This window comes from Syngnathus typhle, linkage group LG21 (genome assembly GCF_033458585.1).
Source record: "Syngnathus typhle isolate RoL2023-S1 ecotype Sweden linkage group LG21, RoL_Styp_1.0, whole genome shotgun sequence".
Classification (NCBI taxonomy): Eukaryota; Metazoa; Chordata; class Actinopteri; order Syngnathiformes; family Syngnathidae; genus Syngnathus; species Syngnathus typhle.
Genome location: NC_083758.1, coordinates 2,013,418 through 2,032,555, shown reverse-complemented (window position 1 = coordinate 2,032,555; position 19,138 = coordinate 2,013,418). Strand labels below are relative to the sequence as shown.

Here is a 19,138-nt window from a genome sequence, read left to right as displayed (position 1 = left end):
CAGCCAGCCAGCCAGTACCTCAAAGATCATAATTGCTCTCTGGACTAAAACAAGAAGATGGCGCAAACGTTAAGATTCCCGTTGACCGGGGAAGTTTTGAGACAGGCTCCTATTTCTGTAATTGATGCGTCATTGTCCTTCTTGTTGGACAATACATATAATATCTTTAACCTTTACCACATTTTTTCTAATTCTGATCCCATTTTTGATATTGTGTTGCATTTATTTTTTTATTTTTTTACGTAATCTCTTAATCCAGGGCTGTCAAATTCCAAATTTGGCCTCCTGCAGTGTAATTATATTTGGCCCGTAAGAAAAATTGTGCATCCACTTTGTGTCAATACTACAAATGCAAATTGCCTTCATTTTTGAAAAATAGAGATGTTTCTACTTGTAGCAATTTTTATTACCATTCATCTTAAAAATTTGAACTGAATTATGTCTTCACATCAAAACCTTAAACATATTTTACTTTTAATTATTCAGTCTGTACAGAGACATTTTTTTTCCTATGGTACATTTTTAAGGTCTGTATGAGGGAATGTGCGGGTGAGGCAAAGCAGTGGTGAAAGGTGCAACAATCCACACGTGTGTAACATTCCTCGTGTTTGGTCTGGATCGTCTTCTTACTATTTGACCCCACGGTGTGAGTAGGGCGGTAGGACTGGGTGTGCCCGTAAGGGCCTCTAGTTTGTAAGCAATTTGAGACCTTGAGAAGAGAGGAGAGAACGTCTATGTGTTTTGTCCAACCTCATTAACGCTTGTTCCTTATGGTACTTAATATATTTACAATATTACAACACTGTGAATGTATTGCCACTTCACTGGTTCTTTTATCTCAAACAAATTAAATAAAGACACGTCACAGCCACTCCAGTGACACTCTGACGGAAGTACAAGCCGAAACATGTCAGGTAATGCAACCTAAAATATTTTGTTTGAGATAAAAGAACTAGTGAAGTGATTAACAAGTAAAAACAAAATGAATTTAGTACAACAACTGTGAATGTATTGCCATAAACCTAATAATGTTGTTTTAGAGGAAGTTATTGGATATAGTTTTTTCTAAATATCCTCCTGAGACCCAGAGAAAAAAAAGTTTTTTGAATTTACTTTATTTAGACCACATAATGCTTCAGGGTGACAAAAACATTAGTACAGTAAAAAAAAAAAAAAAAGTCAAAACGTGTTTATTTTTTACAATATGTCCTTTTGAGAAAACATCGGGACTTGGTTATGGCAAATGTGAAAAGCCTCGGATGTCCTTTATAAGGGCCAACAGGAACTAACACAGTGGCATGTATGGCTTCAGAGATACGAACCCAAAAAAAGTTAGCGCAATTTTTATCACAGTAGATTGGTTTATTTACATTTCAAAAACCAGAAGCCATTCATTTACAAATGTAATTGCACTTTAGTTTACATATTCAAATGTTCAGATATTAAGATGTGATACAGTTTTTGCCTGATTTGAATGAGGCAAAATAACATGCTTTTTCTGTCGAATATATTGTTATAATCATTTGTTTCAGGTGTACTGTAATTATTTTCTGTATGAAAATTAAATTTGGTGTTCAAAAAGTCTTTTCTCAAACTTGAGTCTTGAAAAAGAGGGGGTCGTCTTATAATCAGGGTCGTCTTATATTCGGGCCAATACGGTAATAATATGCAAAACTATGTGTGTAAATATATGTTGAAATGTCTTCTGGTGGCTTGATTGTGAATGCTACAGTACTGTGATTGGAAATCAATACAGCAGGAAGGGAAATGCTCCAGAATATGTTGTGCTTTGACAGACAGTTCTTTCAAAATGAGCCACTCATCATTACAGAGCATTAGCTCTGTCATTAGACTGTATTAGGGTTGAAAGAGAGGCTTGAGGATTAGTTGGGTCTGCTACCAGCTGGAGATATTCTTTAACCTGGACTGGCTAAGGTTGGCTGTGACATTTATGAAAAATACAAATACAGGAAAGATGTAGTAAAATGCTAAAAAATAAAATGTCTTATGCTTTGATACTTGTTGAATCGCACCGACTAAACTGTGTCAATCTGAGGTCACTTTTTGCCACCAGCCTTCTTAATGAGTTTATTGACCGGAGGGCCGTTGTTGCTACCCCAACATTGAAGGCACTTGCAACCCCCATCAGCTCGGATATCTCCAGCATTTTGTTGCACACGAGTAAAATTTTCAATATGAAAGCATGCTTCTGCAATCAAAAAAGCTTTTAACACCTCTAAGTCAAACGTATCGGAAAGTTGTTTCAATGTATTGATGAAGTCATTCTAATTTCTTGACCGTATTTGTCAGGGTTATGTTCTGCTGGTGCTATTGAATGTCATTTTTCGGCATCAAATTGTTAGCGTCTAAAATCGAAGGTAATGGATATTAAAGTTTGATAGCAGTTTTATTCAGACCGATACGAGTACCAAACTCTCGATTAGTCAAAGATACTGGTAGAGTACCAATACCACTCGTACTTTTGACATATAAAATCCCCACTCCCCGAAGAAATGACACACAATTTTAAAGAACGAGGTATGTGGGCTTTTAGACGCGGGGGACAGAGAGGAGCAGAAGAGGCTGCAGCATCTGCTCCAGAGGACGATCCGCGAAGCAAAGCGGGACTTCGCTAGGAAGGTGGAGGAGGAACTCGCACAGAAGAACGTGCGGGATGTGTGGCGTGGCCTGAGGACTATGTCTGGTTCTGGACGGAGAGCGTGTGGCAGCATTAACGGGGATCAACGCTGGGCGGATGAGCTTAACCAGCACTTCAACCGTTTTGGCCTGTCCCCACTCCCTCTCACCCCCCTGCCCGCTGCCCCCCCCAGCCTCCCATTGCCTGGATACCTGGATCCACCCCCCCGCCTGCCTCATGGACAATCAACCCACTCCCCCCTGCTTCATGGCCACTTAACACCCTCCCGCCCACCACATGGACAATCACCCATCTCCCCCAATGACTCACCACGGCCCTCAACCTCATCTCAGCCCCCTCCCCTCTCCTTCACTCCTGCTCAGGTGAGGAGAGAGCTGGGGAGGCTGAAACAGAGAAAGGCCCCGGGTCCGGATGGCATCTCCCCCAGGCTGCTACGGACATGTGCTGATGATCTCTGCCATGTTCTATGCCACCTCCTCAACCTGAGCCTCAGCCTGGCGAAGGTGCCTAGCGCATGGAAGACATCCTCCATCGTCCCAGTTCCCAAAACACCGCACGCCAAGGAACCGGCCCACTTCAGACCCGTCGCCCTCACTTCCCACATCATGAAGGTGATGGAACGCCTGGTCCTCAGCCACCTCCGCTCCGTGGTGAGCCCCACTCTGGATCCGCTGCAGTTTGCCTACAAGATCGGCATTGGGGTGGAAGACGCCGTCATCTACCTGCTGCAGCGGACGCTCACCCACCTGGAGTCCGCCGGCAGCGCTGTGAGGGTCATGTTCTTTGACTTCTCCAGTGCCTTCAACACCATCTCGCCGGCCCTGCTACGAGTGAAGCTGCTAGACACTGGAGTGGACCATCACCTCACTGACTGGACCATTGACTACCTCACTAACCGGCCCCAGTACGTGCAACTGCGTGGCTGCCGATCAGAGGTGGTAGTCTGCAGCACTGGAGCACCTCAGGGCACAGTCCTGTCCCCATTTCTTTTCACACTGTACACCTCGGACTTCACGCATAACACTGACATCTGTCATCTCCAGAAGTTCTCCGATGACTCAACCATAGTTGGCTGTATGTCTAAGGGGGGCGAGCTGGAGTACCTGTCGGCCATCAGCGCCTTTGTGGACTGGTGTGAGCACAATCACCTGTGCTTGAACACCAGTAAGACGAAGGAGCTGGTGATTGACTTTAGGAGAGGAGCACCTCCCCACTCACCGGTGAACATCCAGGGTCAGGACATTGAGGTCGTGGACAGTTTCAGGTACCTGGGTGTTCACCTCAACAATAAACTGAACTGGACGGATCACATGAACGCCGTCTACAAGAAGGGACAGAGCCGCCTCCATCTCCTGAGGAGACTCAGCTCCTTTGGAGTGAGCAGGCCTCTGCTAAAAACCTTCTATGACTCAGTGGTAGCCTCTGCTATCCTCTACGCTGTGGTCTGTTGGGCTCCGAGCAGCACAGAGAGGGATAGGAAGAGGCTCAACAAACTGGTTAAGAGGGCCAGCTCTGTGGTGGGCTGCCCTCTAGACACTGTTGAGGAGGTGGGCGAGAGGAGGGTGCTAGCCAGGCTAGCATCCATCAGGAACAACCCCTCTCACCCACTGCATCTGACCTTGGAGAACTTGAGCAGCTCCTTCAGTCAGAGACTCAGACTCCCCCCGTGTAAGAAGGAACGCTACCGCAGCTCCTTCATCCCCACTGCAATCAGGCTGTACAATGACAACCTGTAAACACATCCTTCTGTGCAATACTTTCCCCATAACGTGCAATTCTTCCAATGTGCAATATCCTCTGCCACACAATGCCTAGATCTATTTCACTTCCATAACCTGTGCACTATTTATTTTACTTCTTTTATTAGCATTACTAAACTCATACACTTCATACACTTTACGACACTTTACCACTACATTTTTATCTTCTTCTTTTTGTAAATATTCATAGCTTATATTTTTAGTTTTACTACAATTGTTGTTATTTTTCCATATTTTTCTTTTTATATTGTATTCTATTTTTTTATGCCGGAGGACTACGGTCCAGAAGTCTCTTTTTTGCACCTTTTCCCCCTACTTGTACCTTCCTGTAAATCGGGCTGTTGTTACATGCAGTTTCTCACACGTGAGATTAATAAAGTTCCTCTTATCCTTATCCTTATGTATCCTAATATAGCACTTTCCATTAGAATGCACAAAACAAACAGCAATTATCTATTTTTCGAATTGCCACTTCCTGATTGGAAAACAGCCACAAAGGGCAGCAGATTCTGGTATTGGCTACTGTTATGAGTACCACTGCCTTGAAATATTGGCCCGAAACGATACCTGGTATGATACTTGTCCATTCCTAGCAATGGGAATATCTGACATTTTCTTTGGCAGTTCCATGCTGTCTTGAGCATTTAGCCTAAATTTCCACAATAAGTTCAGACGACATACAGTCAAAAATGTTTTATTTCTCTCCATCTTAACCAGTGGTGCCAAAAATCATGGTCACTGTACATATTCTTTTATTTATTTTATACTTGCCTCATAGTAACAAGCAAAAAAAAAAAAAAATCACAAATTAAGAATTGCAATCTGTTTCACAAAAAAGCCACAAAACTGTCATTCTACAATTTTATTTAGCATTTTCCTATCTTAATGATCTCATTTGCATGCACTTCGCGTCTACCAAGGCGTTCTCAAGAATTGACGCTCATACTTTCTTTCAGACTCATTATTTATTTAAAGGCGTAAACTCTCCGAGCACAACTTGAGTCTTACGTAATTGTGAAGGAAAGCGAGCCCGCCTTCTGACATTTGGCAGAAATCATTTGCCGCCGCTGTCTTGTGTTTTCCAATGCGCGTTCTCGCTAGGTTTTCCGCGGACGCGTGCACCCCAGCCCCCTTGTTTGACTGTGAAGTCACCCGCAGCTCGAGAAGCTTTTCGGCTAGACATGGCGGCGGACCTCAAACCGGACTGGCTTTCCTGTCTTCCCCCTTCTTGGAGTTACGGTGTCACCCAGGATGGACGTATATTCTTTATCAAGTAAATATCGCGTGGATTTGTGGATTTATAACTGCTCCTGGTTATCATTCGTCAATTTTTTTGTATCCCCCATTTTCCTTCGTTTTCTTCTGTTAACAGCGAAGAAGCCAAGAGTACAACCTGGTTGCAGCCTGTTAGCGGAGAGGCTGTAATAACTGGGCACAGAAAAACTCTAGGTAAGTCATTTGTTTTTCTCGAGCTCACGATAAAATACGAGCTAGCGAGGAAGAGAAGTTGAGTGAAGACCTCTGCAGCAAAGCAACAAGCCTCCTCTTCTCTCCTCTGGCAGCCCCCTCACGAACGCCCCCCCCCCCCCCCCTTGCTAGTCCACCTGGCTCACTTTGCGACACACTTTTTAAAAGTTCCGTCACGTAGGCGTGCGCTGATGTAGCAAATTCCCCCCGCAGTGTCACTTGGAAAATACATTTTGAATCCCTGAAGCGTCGTGATGCCGTGACGTAGGCGTATGGTCACACACATCTGTAGGGTAGCGAGGCGAACAGCTGGATGTGATGCAGATCTCGCAAAAAGAAAAAAAAAGAGGAATAGGAATTGTGGAAAACGATAGTCGCCAAATCAGATCTTTATCACCCAGACGTTGCATGTATCACACGCGAGTGTGTGTTGGTATGTACGATCTCCCTTGCCCAGCTGTAACACTCGTTCTGTTGCTGCCCTTTCCAGATTTACCAACAGGATGGGAGGAAGGCTACACATTCGAGGGCGCTCGCTGCTTCATCAAGTGAGTTTGGGATTCCCATAAATGATGCAGATTTCTATAGGGCTGCAGTAGCCATCTTCAAGGGGGGCTTGCTTTGTTTAGTAGGCAAGGCAGAATTTTTCTTCCTTGTCTTCGCCACCCACTAAGCTCCCTTGCTGCTGGAGGAATACGCGACATTCCCTGCAAATGAACATGGCCTCTTTGTCTGATGATGTTGAAGCTGTGTCTGCGGTTATCCTCTTGATACGTACGCAAAAATCATGTCGCGTAGTTCCTCAAAACAGCTTCCTCCAGTAGACACTGGAAACTTAAGGCTTCAATGGACTTTTCATTTTGACGAGGCTATATTGTTCGAACATACTGCAAAGTCGTTCAAACACATTTGGGGAAATAGTAACGTATAGGGTGAATGCTAAAAACAGCATTTCCCCCCCCCCCCCCCCCCATAATGCCACTGGGTATTTTATGGAAATGTTAAACAGACCGATCTCCTCATCACCTTTTATTTTTGGCGCTAACAATTTAATGATGCAGAAAACAACATTCAATATTTGCTTTCAATGTTGGTGAGCTTCGTTCTGTCCATACCGTCTGGCCTTATGGTATTTTTTTTAGCCTACGTTTTAACAATATGTTCAAATGACTTTGCAATGATTTTGAAAAAGATTTTTGGCATTTAGCATATGTTTTACCAATCTTCGAACATTCAAACTTTACCAAATACGTTCAAATGACTTTACCAATACATTTGAAGGACATTATCAATTGTTGGAACTATGTTTAGCATTTAACTTACGTTTTCCCAATACATTTGAGCAGCATTACTCGATAAACTAACACGCAAAGACAATTTCAATTACAATTTAGAAATGTGGATCCAAGCTGACAAAAAAATTATCTGGAATTTATACACATAATGAAATAATAATAATAATTGGTGATGAAAATCACTAAATTGTGGTTCAACAGAATTATTAAAAATAAAACAAAATTCATGAAACATGCCTGGGGCGACATGGCTCAAGTGGTAGAACTATTGTTTGATTGTCAGCCTTTTTGATTGTCAAAGTGTCCTTGAACAAAATAGTGATTTCCAGAGTTGTTCATGATGCTGTGTCATCACTTGCTCAACGAGAAGATTTTGAGCATTTTGTAGGTAGAAAAGCTCATTCACCATTTGCTTGGACAAAATAATGGTACCCATCGAAAAGAGTGAAATATATGCAGTGATATGAAACCAATGAATGAAAACAAATAATTGGTGACGCAAAGGATCAAAACGGAAGCATAATTGCGTGTCAGTAAAACAGATGGACAGTACACAATTTTATTGAACCATTTGGCCATCCAGTAAAAGTGAACGCGCGTTATCATTTTGGGTACAGGTGTCAGTTCGTTTTTGGGGAATCCTGTTATTGTCCAATCGGGGTGAATTGTCTGCTGTGTCAGTTAGAATCATGTTTCTCAAGCGAGTGTGACTCAGAGCTGAACAGGCTCTTCTTGTTGGTGCACTGTTTGCGTGCTTCCTTATTAGGCTTATTGGAGTGCTGTGTGTATTTGTTATGTATATTTATTGGACCTGTTTGACAGAAAAAAATTACTCCTCTCTCGCTCGCTCTCACTATGTCTCTGTCTGTCTCGCTTTCTCCAAGTGCTAATGGGTTCATTTGTTTGATGACTTTCCTGGCTAGTTTTGCCGCATGTGGTCTGTGGCCATTGTGAGAACAGCAGCTGACACATATGGTGTGCTAATATAGCTGCTCTAAAAATAGCACAGAACCGCTGCTCATCTGTATGTATAAATGCATGTAGGATGCACAAAGGCATGGGTACACGCAGACAGGCAAATACAGTATGTAGGACGTGTGCAAAAAAGGTGTCATTACGTCATCACACGGTAGGCTGTGAATGCAGATGTGGATTTTCTTTAACCCGAGTCCGCTTTACGATTGCAGCATCAAGCAAAGGCAAATTTTCGGTCTCTGATCCACCTCCATAATACTAAAACATTATAATGGGATAGACATCTTGAAATTATTTGGTTTTTTTGCTGCTCCAAATATTTCTAATTGATAATTTAATGACGCCAATTTAGTGAAATTTTGAACGAGAGGCCAGGGCAGTCTGTTGTGCCATCAATACATACCCCAAAGGAGTTCCAATATAATAGTGGAAGGGGAGGCTTGCTTAAAAAATCTTGAAAATAAGAAATACCATATTTTCAAAATCTGTTTGCTTTCAATCAAATGTTTCCCCTTTTCCGCTTTCGAACGGTTACTTAGACAATGTAGCCTTGATTCTACCGTAATTTTCGGACTAAAAGTCGCTCCGGAATGTAGATCGCATTAGCCATAAAATGCACAATAACGTGAAAAAAAACATATAAGTCGCTCCGGAGCATAAGTCGCATTTTGGGGGGAAATTTATTGGACAAAATCCAACACCAAGAACAGACATGAACGAGCAACAACAGGCTAAACGATAGGCATGCTAACGTGACATAAACACAAACAAAGAGCTGAGAACGGGCCTGACGTAACATTCAGAGTTATTAAAAAAAACTATTACATAAATAACACGTTTATAAAACCATCTGTGTCACTCCAATTCATTAAATCCATCGATCGTCCTTTGTCAACAATGGGTGTTGCACTTCAAAATATTCCACAGGCCCATATAACGATATATAAATTAGATATCAAATAACTATTATACAAGCAATAATATTATCAAACCATCTGTGCACTCTAAATCATTAAATCCATTGGTCAAATTCCTCGTCCTTTGTCAACAACACCGCGCGTGCGCCCTGACGTCAGCCTCGTCGTTATTCCACAGATCTAGTATATAACTATATTGTAGCGTTAACAAAGTACAACTAAAGACGTGGGTTTGGTAAACGTCTCTTTATTTAACAAAACAAACTTCCAGGCATGTGGCGGCGTGGACTTCCAGCCACGGAGGTGGAAGAGAGGTCCAAAGAATAGGACCGGGCGTGCGTAAAAGCCATGACCGAGCCCCATCCACCGTCGCCGGACAGCCACCCGGCCGAGCGCCGGGCTCCGACTTCTATCCACGGAGGTGAAAGAGAGCTCCGTAGAGTAGGACCGGGCGTGCGTAAAAGCCATAATAGTTTTTTAAACCTTCTGTGTCACTCCAAATCATTAAATCCTTCAAACTCTTTGTCCTCCGTGTCATTTAGAAACAAAGCCGCTAATGATGCCGGTAGTACGTGGGGCACTTCGTCATCTTCGTCATCCCGTGATCAATCTTTGTCCTTTTTGTAAACGACCGCCGCGTCGCGCTGCTGACGTCACTTGAAATTCAAATTACAGTAATCCCTTGCTACATCGCGGTTCGTTTATCGCGGGTTTTTTTTTTTTGAAAGATTTTTGAAAAAAAAACACATAAGTCGCTCCTTATTATAAGTCGCCCCCCCATCCAAACTATGAAAAAGAAAGCGACTTATAGTCCAAAAATTACGATACTTGAACGGTTATGCTAATGTTAGCCTCTGTATCTATGCTCTCGGCCACATGTTTATTAGCATTTGGGTGATAATGTTAGCTTGAAGTGCTTTGGTGATAAGCAGTCTTTGTTGTACAATTAGTACACATCCATATACTCCAAGCATCAATTGGAGATTTTTGTAAAAAGAAAGAACATAACTCAAGGCGTCAAGTGTAACAGTTATCGGTGTGTTAAAGATAAGGGGCGCTGAGAGCTGTTTTGTGTCGCTGGGGTTGGCGGAATAGACAGTGTTTTTCAAAACAATTTTATATGTTTTGAATGAATGTTAAAAGTCATGCTTTCTTATTTGCACTGATCAGAAGTAACAACAGTTCATCTATTTTTATACCTGAAGTGCAAAGACGATGAAACAGTAGCTTGATCTTAAACTCTTTTCAACTCGAAGATGTGCAGCAGGTGAGATAAAACACAATGAAAAAAGGTTTGTTGTTGCGTTTAAAGGACTAGAAATGGTTCTATCACCAGAAGAATGACTTCAATATTAGGACCAATCTAGATTAAGATGTGCCTCAAGTAATAATGTGGAATTTTGACTTTCCGCCATTAAAGTTAGCCCGACGGTGCCAAAAACTATCTACAGAATGAGTCAGATGGGCATGTTAAGGATTGTTTGGCTTTGGGGTGAGGCTAAGCTAACTGAGATTTTTTTGTAGCACATTCAGCAGACGTCATAGAGACACAATACTCTTGATGAATCTAAAAGTTTGTGTTTGATTTATTTATGGAATACTGAGCAAGTCGACAGAAATCCGCCCCAAGCCGCCACAATCTGGACATTAGTGACAACTCGCTGGGGGTTTTAATTTTGTGAGTACATCGTGTCTATTTACAAATTCTTTTCCAAGGTCTTTCACAGCAAACTGTTTTGGATGCCAAGATTTCTAAGCGCTTTCATTGGTTTGAAGTACTTCGTGGCTAAATTATTTCACTCAACTTCAAGTGTCTACAAGAGTGGTTTCATGAACTGCATTTTCTGAGCACTTGATAATTGTATCTAACCGATGTCTCACGGTTCTTCAAGCGGTGGTCGTGTAATATAAAGCCGCTAATTGTTTCAGTGCGATCATTAAAATAATCACATTAAGGAGGGAATGCTTTACAAAAATGTATTGCAATGACCTTGATTACAGCCTCATGTGGATCCTTGCTAGAGTTCTATACATTCCCAATGTCTGTGAGGCAGTGAAGGTGTCAGGGTGATTTGTGATTGGGTGAGCGTGTAGCTGGAGTGTGTAGACTTGGATGTTTCTTTTGGAGTTCTGTTCATTGTCACAATAGAGATCTTGTTGAGCGATCACTGCTTGTCCCCGTTTCATCGTCTGAGTAGACTCCTCACTATATTCTCTTGTCTTTCTTCTCTGTTCCCAAAAGGGCGTTTGGTGAATTTGCTAATTGACAGCTGACGTGATGATTTAGTCTTGTCAGCGTAGCACTTTGATTATGCAGCGTTTCCACAGGTCATAAAAAATATTGTCATTAAATGGTTTCGATGAAATTAAAACCATAAATTGCATTAACAAACATAACATTTTATGTTGAGAAGCATTAATGAAATTAAAAGTGGTAGACTGCTAGTTAGCAGTTAGCTCGACATGTATTGTACACTAGGCATTAGTTGTAATTAACAATAGTATATTGAATGGGCAGAGGTCCATGAGCTCATTCATGGTCCAATGATTTTACTCTTAATTTGAAAAAAAAATCAACAGTTCCTTTCACAATCTTCCAACATAAAACGCGGCAACGTGGCAGAACAATTTTCCCAACACAAATCTGACTCCCTTTTACACTGATTTTATAGCTTTTTAACCTGAAATAACTTACTAGAAAATTTCAGTATCAATGACACATTTGTCCACTTTTATGTCAATTAACAAGAGTATTAATTGTTTGATTTTACATTTAGAACAGATGTGCAGTTTGTAATAGTTCTAAGATTAATTTACGGTTAATCGTGTACAGCAGTACAACAGACTTTGAGCTCAGTGTCGCGTTTATAAAGTACATATTGTAGTCATTTTACGGTAACAAATAAACAATCGAAGCGTTAACATTTAAGTTTTTAGACAAACTGTTCATCAAAAGCAAAGCTCAAGTCAACAAATAAGATCTTGTCATAAGCCCTCAGGTCTTTGAGATGCTAAAGGTCAAAAATACTTATTCTCTGGAGGATAGGATAGCATACTTTGGGAACAGTGCTGCTTTTTGTTTCCCAAAGCACAAGAACAGTATGAGTCTCCAGAGACAATAAAAAATGGCGCACAAAATGGTCAGTTCAAGTGAACAGAATTTATGTAAACGAGCTAGTAACCCATGCGGCACGCCAAATATCTTAGTGCACACACCCTGTGTGCATTTTGTCCCATTCAAATTATAGAGCGGCAAAAACAGATAAACAGTTGCTCAATAGCTGTTGAATGGAATCTTCATTTGGAGGGGGGATGCAAGCAAGTGTGTGTGTGAGTGTTTGTGGGAGCTACTGAGTACTTTGGGAATCTTGCAAAAATAAATAGAGTAACACTAATGTAGCCTCTTTGTCCCCCATGTGCCAGAAAACAATGGTGGTGCTTTCACTGCAGAAGCAGCAGCTGATTCTGGCACACTATGTACAGATCAGCAAATCGACAACAGCTAATTAAAGCGGTGCACAGGCCCTTGCACCCCCATGCCTGTGGGGTGCATTTAATTTGTGAGGTGTGCCAGAAGCGGGACCCAAAGCGACTAAGGTGTTCACAGATTTTCTTGTGGAACGTTATCTAAGCGTCTGCTCCAAAAATCTCCCTCCAAATCCCGTTTTAATAAGTTTAAATGTGTTTTGAGGCAAGATGAGGCAGCTTTATTTGTATAGAAAATTTCATACATAGGATAACTCAATGTACTTCACATAAATAAGTCCAACATGAAAAGCATTTACAAACAACAGTTAAATATATTTAAAAGTAAAGAGATGAAAAGTAGCTTACTGAAATTACTAAAACAACGTACAGCGCAAAAAAAAAGATTTCTGAATAAATTATTTAAGAAATGGTTTCTTAGATGTACGTTGTAGGTATGAGGGACGTAGCATATTTTGTTTTAACCTGGATTTAAAAGCATTCACCCATGGGTTGATTTCAGTTCATTTGTTAGCTTGTTTCATTTGCGTGCAGCATAACAGCTAAATGCTGCTTCACCATGTTTACTTTGAACACCGGGCTGAGGGACTCGAGTCTGTGTGTGTGAAAAAAAAAAATCACTCGGAGCAGGGCTGGTCTGGAATGTATCTAGATGTATATCCTGCCATTAGGGTCTCAATAAATCTCTTGAGGGCAGGACCTCTATCACCACGAGACGTTTGGTCTGACTCTGTCCTTGTAGAGCTGATTTCAGTTTCGTGTTTTATGCCGAGTAATCAAATTTCTCTGTCATGCCCCTAAACTGTACACGCATTGATGAACATTTGAGTTTTTAACATTGTCTATCTGTTGAGAGTACATATACTTGGAGGTTATTAGAATATCAGACAGGTTTATTTCTAAGGACTATCAGAAATGGACAAAATGGCTGCTTAAAAGCAAAATGGTGGACTTTCTGTATTTATTTTTCAGGGACAGTTTCATCACACTTTTTTGTTGTTGATGTACTTATGATAGGGTAAGTTCATATTTATTCACTTATTCTCTAAACGCATTTTTAGTGGGCTGTATATGTCACTTATAAGTTAGATAAAATCATGGCTATTGCATGATTGCAGTGTGCTGAATCAATATCAGCAAGTAGATCTTCCATGATACGTATTGAACAAATAATTGAATTAGAGAAATTAGTGAATATGAGAAAATTGGTAGAAACAAAGGGCTTTACATCCAGTCGTAGTGTCATAATATTGCCTATTAACGTAATTGCCGAAATAATTTGACCATAATGTTGCCAATTCAACAAAAAATACTCGTGTACTATTTGGTTTGTTTTCCCGACACGACTTGTATCTCTTACATTAGAGCTATATAGTTTTTCATGTCCATAATTTGCTCTCTATAAAATTAGCATTATTCTATTCTCACAACACATTCAAAGAGCATTACAAGACTGTACAGTCACTATAAAGGCAACAATAGAGTGGATATAAAATGATTCTTAACACAGCTTATGAATTTGTTGTTCCTTGAGGCAACCTAAAGTGGACTAAAACTATATGTAGGTCAAAAATGCTACTGTGTCAAAGTCTGGTAATAGCTAGGAACACATTCAAAACACAAATACGGATATTATGGTGTTTTAGTCACGCAAAGAAGAAATACTGCTAGCTTGCGAGTAGCCTCTATACAGCAGGAGACAACCATATAGCAAACAAGCCATTCCAAAGAGCAGATAGCCTTCAGGTCTCAAAAATCAAACTCCTCACCACCCACCTTTCAACCCAAGACACTAACTGTGTGTTTAAAATGTTGCAGCTATAAAAGAAGCCTGAAAGCAACAACAATAGCCGTTGTCATAAGTTAAGTGTATACACAGAGCCGTGACACCCCCACCTACTGCACTCTAGCGTGAGCAAATATTAGCAAGGGTATTGCAGGATACTTCTTGATGACCGGAGTTTGACACCTGTGGAATAGTGTGAAAGTAATGGCTCAAAAATCACTTGTAGCGTAATTTTCGGACTATAAGTCGCATTTTTTTTCATTGCTTGGGTGGGGGGAGACTTATACTGAGTGACTTATATGTGAATTTTCTCACAAATTCTCAAAATTAAAAAAAAAAAGAAAGTTAAACTGCGATAAACAAACCACGATGTAGCAAGGGATTACTATTATTTGAATTTCAAGTGACATCAGTGCTGCGGTGCGGTGGTTGTTTACATAAAGTACAAAGTTCGATTACGGGATGACGAAGATGACGAAGGGCCCCACGTACTACCGGCATCATTAGCGGCTTTGTTTGTAAGTGACACAGAGGACGTAGAGTTTGAAGGTTTTAATGATTTGACGTGACACAGAAGGTTTGAAAAACTATTATGGCTTTTACTTACGCCCGGTCCAACTCTATGGAGCTCTCTTTCACCTCCGTGGATTGAAGTCGGGGTCCGGCGCTCGGCCGGGTGGCTGTCCGTGGACGGTGGATGGGGCTCGGACATAGCTTTTACGCACGCCCGGTCCTATTCTATGGAGCTCTCTTCCACCTCCGTGGCTGGAAGTGCCACCTCCGGGGATGGAAGTCCACGCCGCCACACACCTGGAAGTCGACGCCGGTGCTTGGGGCCATGTGGTGGTGAACTATTTATGTTATAGTTCCATCCATCCATTTTCTGTACCGCTTAGTCCCCACTGGGGTCGCGGGCGAGCTGGAACCTATCCCAGCCGTCATCGGGCAGTAGGCGGGGGACACCCTGAACCGGTTGCCAGCCAATCGCAGGGCACACAGAGGGACAAACAACCATTTGCACTCGCACTCGCACCTAGGGACAATTTGGAGTGCTCAATCGGCCTACCAAGCATGTTTTTGGGATGTGGGAGGAAACCGGAGTGCCCGGAGAAAACCCACGCGGGCCCGGGGAGAACATGCAAACTCCACACAGGGAGGGCCGGAGGTGGAATCGAACCCGCACCCTCCTAACTGTGAGGCGGACGTGCTACCCAAGTGCGCCACCGAGCCGCCTGTTATAGTTATTTGATATATTTTATTTCGTATAGCAACTTGTATATGTTTTTATCGTTACGGTTCAGTAGTTTGTTGGCTTGTTGAACTCTTGTTTTGTTAAATAAAGAGTTGTAATTTGTTAACGCTATAATCAAAGTCAAAGTCAAAGTCAGCTTTATTGTCAATCTCTCCACATGTCACAACACACAAAGAGACCGAAATTACGTTTTTCTCTATCCCACGGTGACGAGACACATAACACGATAGACATACATGTACGCGACACAATATAAAAACAAGAAGGCAAAATATAGTTATATACTAGATCTGTGGAATAACGACGACGTCGACGAGGCTGACGTCAGGGCGCACGCGTGGCGTTGTTGACAAAGGACGAGGAATTTGATCGATGGATTTAATGATTTGGAGTGACACAGATGGTTTGATAATACTGTTGTTTATATGATAGTTATTTGATATATGCTTTATATATCGTTATATGCGTCTGTGGAATATTTAGACGTCAGCGGAGGGGCGCATACGCGGCATCGTTTCCATAAAGGACGATCGATGGATTTAATGAATTGGAGTGACACAGATGGTTTTATAAATGTGTTATTTATGTAATAGTTATTTGAATAACTCTGAATGTTACGTCAGGCCCGTTCTCAGCTCTTTGTTTGTGTTTATGTCACGTTAGCATACCTATCGTTTAGCCTGTTGTTGCTCGTTCATGTCTGTTCTTGGTGTTGGATTTTGTCGAATAAATTTCCCCCAAAATGCGACTTGTACTCCGGAGCGACTTGTATATGTTTTTTTTTCACGTTATTGTGCATTTTATGGCTCATGCGACCTATATTCTGGAGTGACATTTAGTCCGAAAATTACGGTAATTTCTTTTCCAATACTGAGATTTTGTTTATGGTATGGAAGATTCTTGGAAACAAATTTGTACGTGTTTCAGTGCCATGTAGTGGAGGTCTGGTTGGATGCAACTCAAACTTCAATAGCTATCACGTTGCTCCACTTTAGAGTACAAATTTGTTGAGGCTGTTTTTTTTTTTGCCTTAGCTGCATCAAGAAGGATGAATGAACAGTCAGTTTCCACAGACTTAAATATCAGTGACTCAATTATACCCATGCTGAAAAAGTATACCGTTTTTTTCCGTGTATAGTGCGCCCCCATGTATAGTACGCACCCCTAAAAATGGCATGCTGATGCTGGAAAAAAGCTTGTACCCATGTATAATACGCACCCAATTTTTATGAATTTTTTTTAAAAGAATTTTTAATTTTTTTTTTTTTTTTTTTTTTTTTTTTAAGTCCCAATGATCGTCACACACGCAGGGAGGCAATGGGTCCCATTTTTATAGTCTTTGGTATGGTCTTAACTAGGCTGGATGTAATTTTTTTTGTTGGCGTTGATTTCTCCGACTGCCCATAAACGCACCACCGCGCTCCGTGCGCATGGAGCGTGTTTGAAGTGAACAGCAGAGAAGAAAGGAACAAGGCAAAGTGTTGTGAAATAAAATATTACCTGTAATACGGATTTAGGTAGAGAACTGAACTCTCGCTCTTTATATAGCTGACGTGTCTTGCTCATCCGTTCTGCGCATCTGTAATGGCGGCCTCCGTATGATATCCGGTTTGCGTGTGTGCGAGAGCGAGAGAGAGCGAGAGAGAAAGCGTGCGAGAGAACGCTCAACCGTAGCGCGCCGCCGACCGCCCAACTGCACCGGGCTGGTCGATTAGTGTGACAGAGCCGTCGCTGAAATTTAGAAGATATTTTTAAAGTCCTGATGTACTTTCTAAAATTTAAGTGGACCTCAGTGCGCACTGCGCAGGGAGCTTAATTTGGTGCGGTCGCGCAACCGCAGCGCGCCGGGCGCTCACTGTCGCATTGCTTAAAGAGCGCCTTTGTGTTTTAGGATGAACAGCAGAGACCAAAGGAACAAGGCAAAGTGTTGTGAAATAAAATATTACCTGTAATACGCATTTTGTTATTTGCTGATTGAAACTGCTAATTAAACTGTGAATTGAAACTAATAGGAAGAAAACAACTCTCGCTCTTTATATAGCTGACGTGTCTTGCGCATCCGTTCTGTGCATTTTATTTCACAACACTTTGCCTTTCTTCTCTGCTGTTCACTTCAAACACGCTCCATGCGACCGCAATGCTCTCGTATCAGACGCTTGCTCGATCACCTGCTCGTTTGCTGTCCCGTGCGCGCACGAAGCGCGGCGGTGCGTTTATGGGCAGTCGGAGAAATCAACGCCAACAAAAAAAAATTACATCCAGCCTAGTTAAGACCATACCAAAGACTATAAAAATGGGACCCATTGCCTCCCTGCGTGTGTGACGATCATTGGGACTTACAAAAAAAAAAAAAATTAAAAAAAAAAATTTTTTTTTTGTACCCATGTATAATGCGCACCCCAGATTTTAGGACAATAAATTAGTAAAATTTTGCGCACTATACACGGAAAAAAACGGTAAGTACAATAATACAAGATTCTTCAATAAAAATATTAAATGTTAGAGATGGGAAAGTACTGATATCAGGTATTTGTATTGTATCTGTATACTGTATATACCTGTACCAGCTATATTTCTAGGCATCGGTACTCGCGACGATGGCAGATACTGGTATTGAACTTCCTCTTCTGGTTATTTTACAATCAGGATTGCAATATTGGTGTCAGTGTTCTTTGGGGGAAATTTTATATATCTAAAATACTTGTGGTATCGGGACCTGGTATCGATATTGGTGACCACTTCTTCTCTCGTGTAGCGTCAGAGCTCCAACTTGGTGTCTTGGAGCCACACCAGCATCTCTGGTCCCAGGTCAAAGAGGCCGGCCTCCGAAGGTGAATTGCTGCTCGTACTGGTATTGGTTTGAAAATAACTGGCATCAGACATCCTTACTAAATGTATCCATCTCATGCAGATTTAACAAAAGACCGCCGTTGTACCGGTTGTCCCATGGATTGATCAACATGGCTCGTCAAGCTTTAGAGATTAACTTTAGACTCAAATAAAATCCCATGAAAGAGAATCTTTGCCAAAGTGCAGTACAACAAAGCAGTACTGCAATAAATCCTTAAATCCACCCTATGCAAGGATTAGCTTCATTTTTTTATCAAATCTGTTTGAGAGATTGATAGTGTTGAGTTATTTCAACAGCGATTTTGGAGGGTACACTTTGCATTGCACTGAGCTGTTCCAGATATTGTCCTTTCTATTTATATGAATTAGTGTGGCATAATGTTACATAAATGTAAAATTCTTCATATACTATGTAGTGCATGACACTAAACCTGTCTCGTTGATGATGACATCTAAGTCGCATGTGGGTGGGTGTGTCTGATACAACGTTTTGTTTTTTCTCCACTACAAATAGTTCTTAAGTAGGTCATGGGCAAGGTGGGGCAGATCTTCTCCTTAATTATTTCCTGTACAATCAGCACAGACCAAACACACGTGTTCTTTGAGTCCCACTCTTGAATTGAGAGCTGCTGATTTTGTGTTTGGCTCCTTAGAATTTAAAAGATGCTACATTGAATGGTCTTGCAAGACA

General features: G+C 41.5%; 1 protein-coding gene across 13 annotated transcripts in view; it reads left to right on the top strand.

The window, feature by feature from the left end:
- The first annotated feature begins 5,430 nt into the window (after positions 1–5,430).
- LOC133145116 (pleckstrin homology domain-containing family A member 5-like) overlaps positions 5,431–19,138 on the top strand; it is an 82,035-nt gene continuing 68,327 nt past the window's right edge. For 3 of the 13 annotated variants that reach the window (XR_009710828.1, XR_009710829.1, XM_061268242.1), the window contains exons 1-3: positions 5,431–5,692; positions 5,792–5,868; positions 6,377–6,434. Coding sequence is in view for 11 of the 13 variants with exons in the window: in XM_061268242.1 (XP_061124226.1) it covers positions 5,601–5,692; positions 5,792–5,868; positions 6,377–6,434 (227 nt within the window). In the remaining 2 variants the exon portion in view is untranslated. The remainder of the gene's footprint in view (positions 5,693–5,791; positions 5,869–6,376; positions 6,435–19,138) is intronic. The other 10 variants (XM_061268236.1, XM_061268235.1, XM_061268234.1 and 7 more) reach the window with 6 other exon arrangements.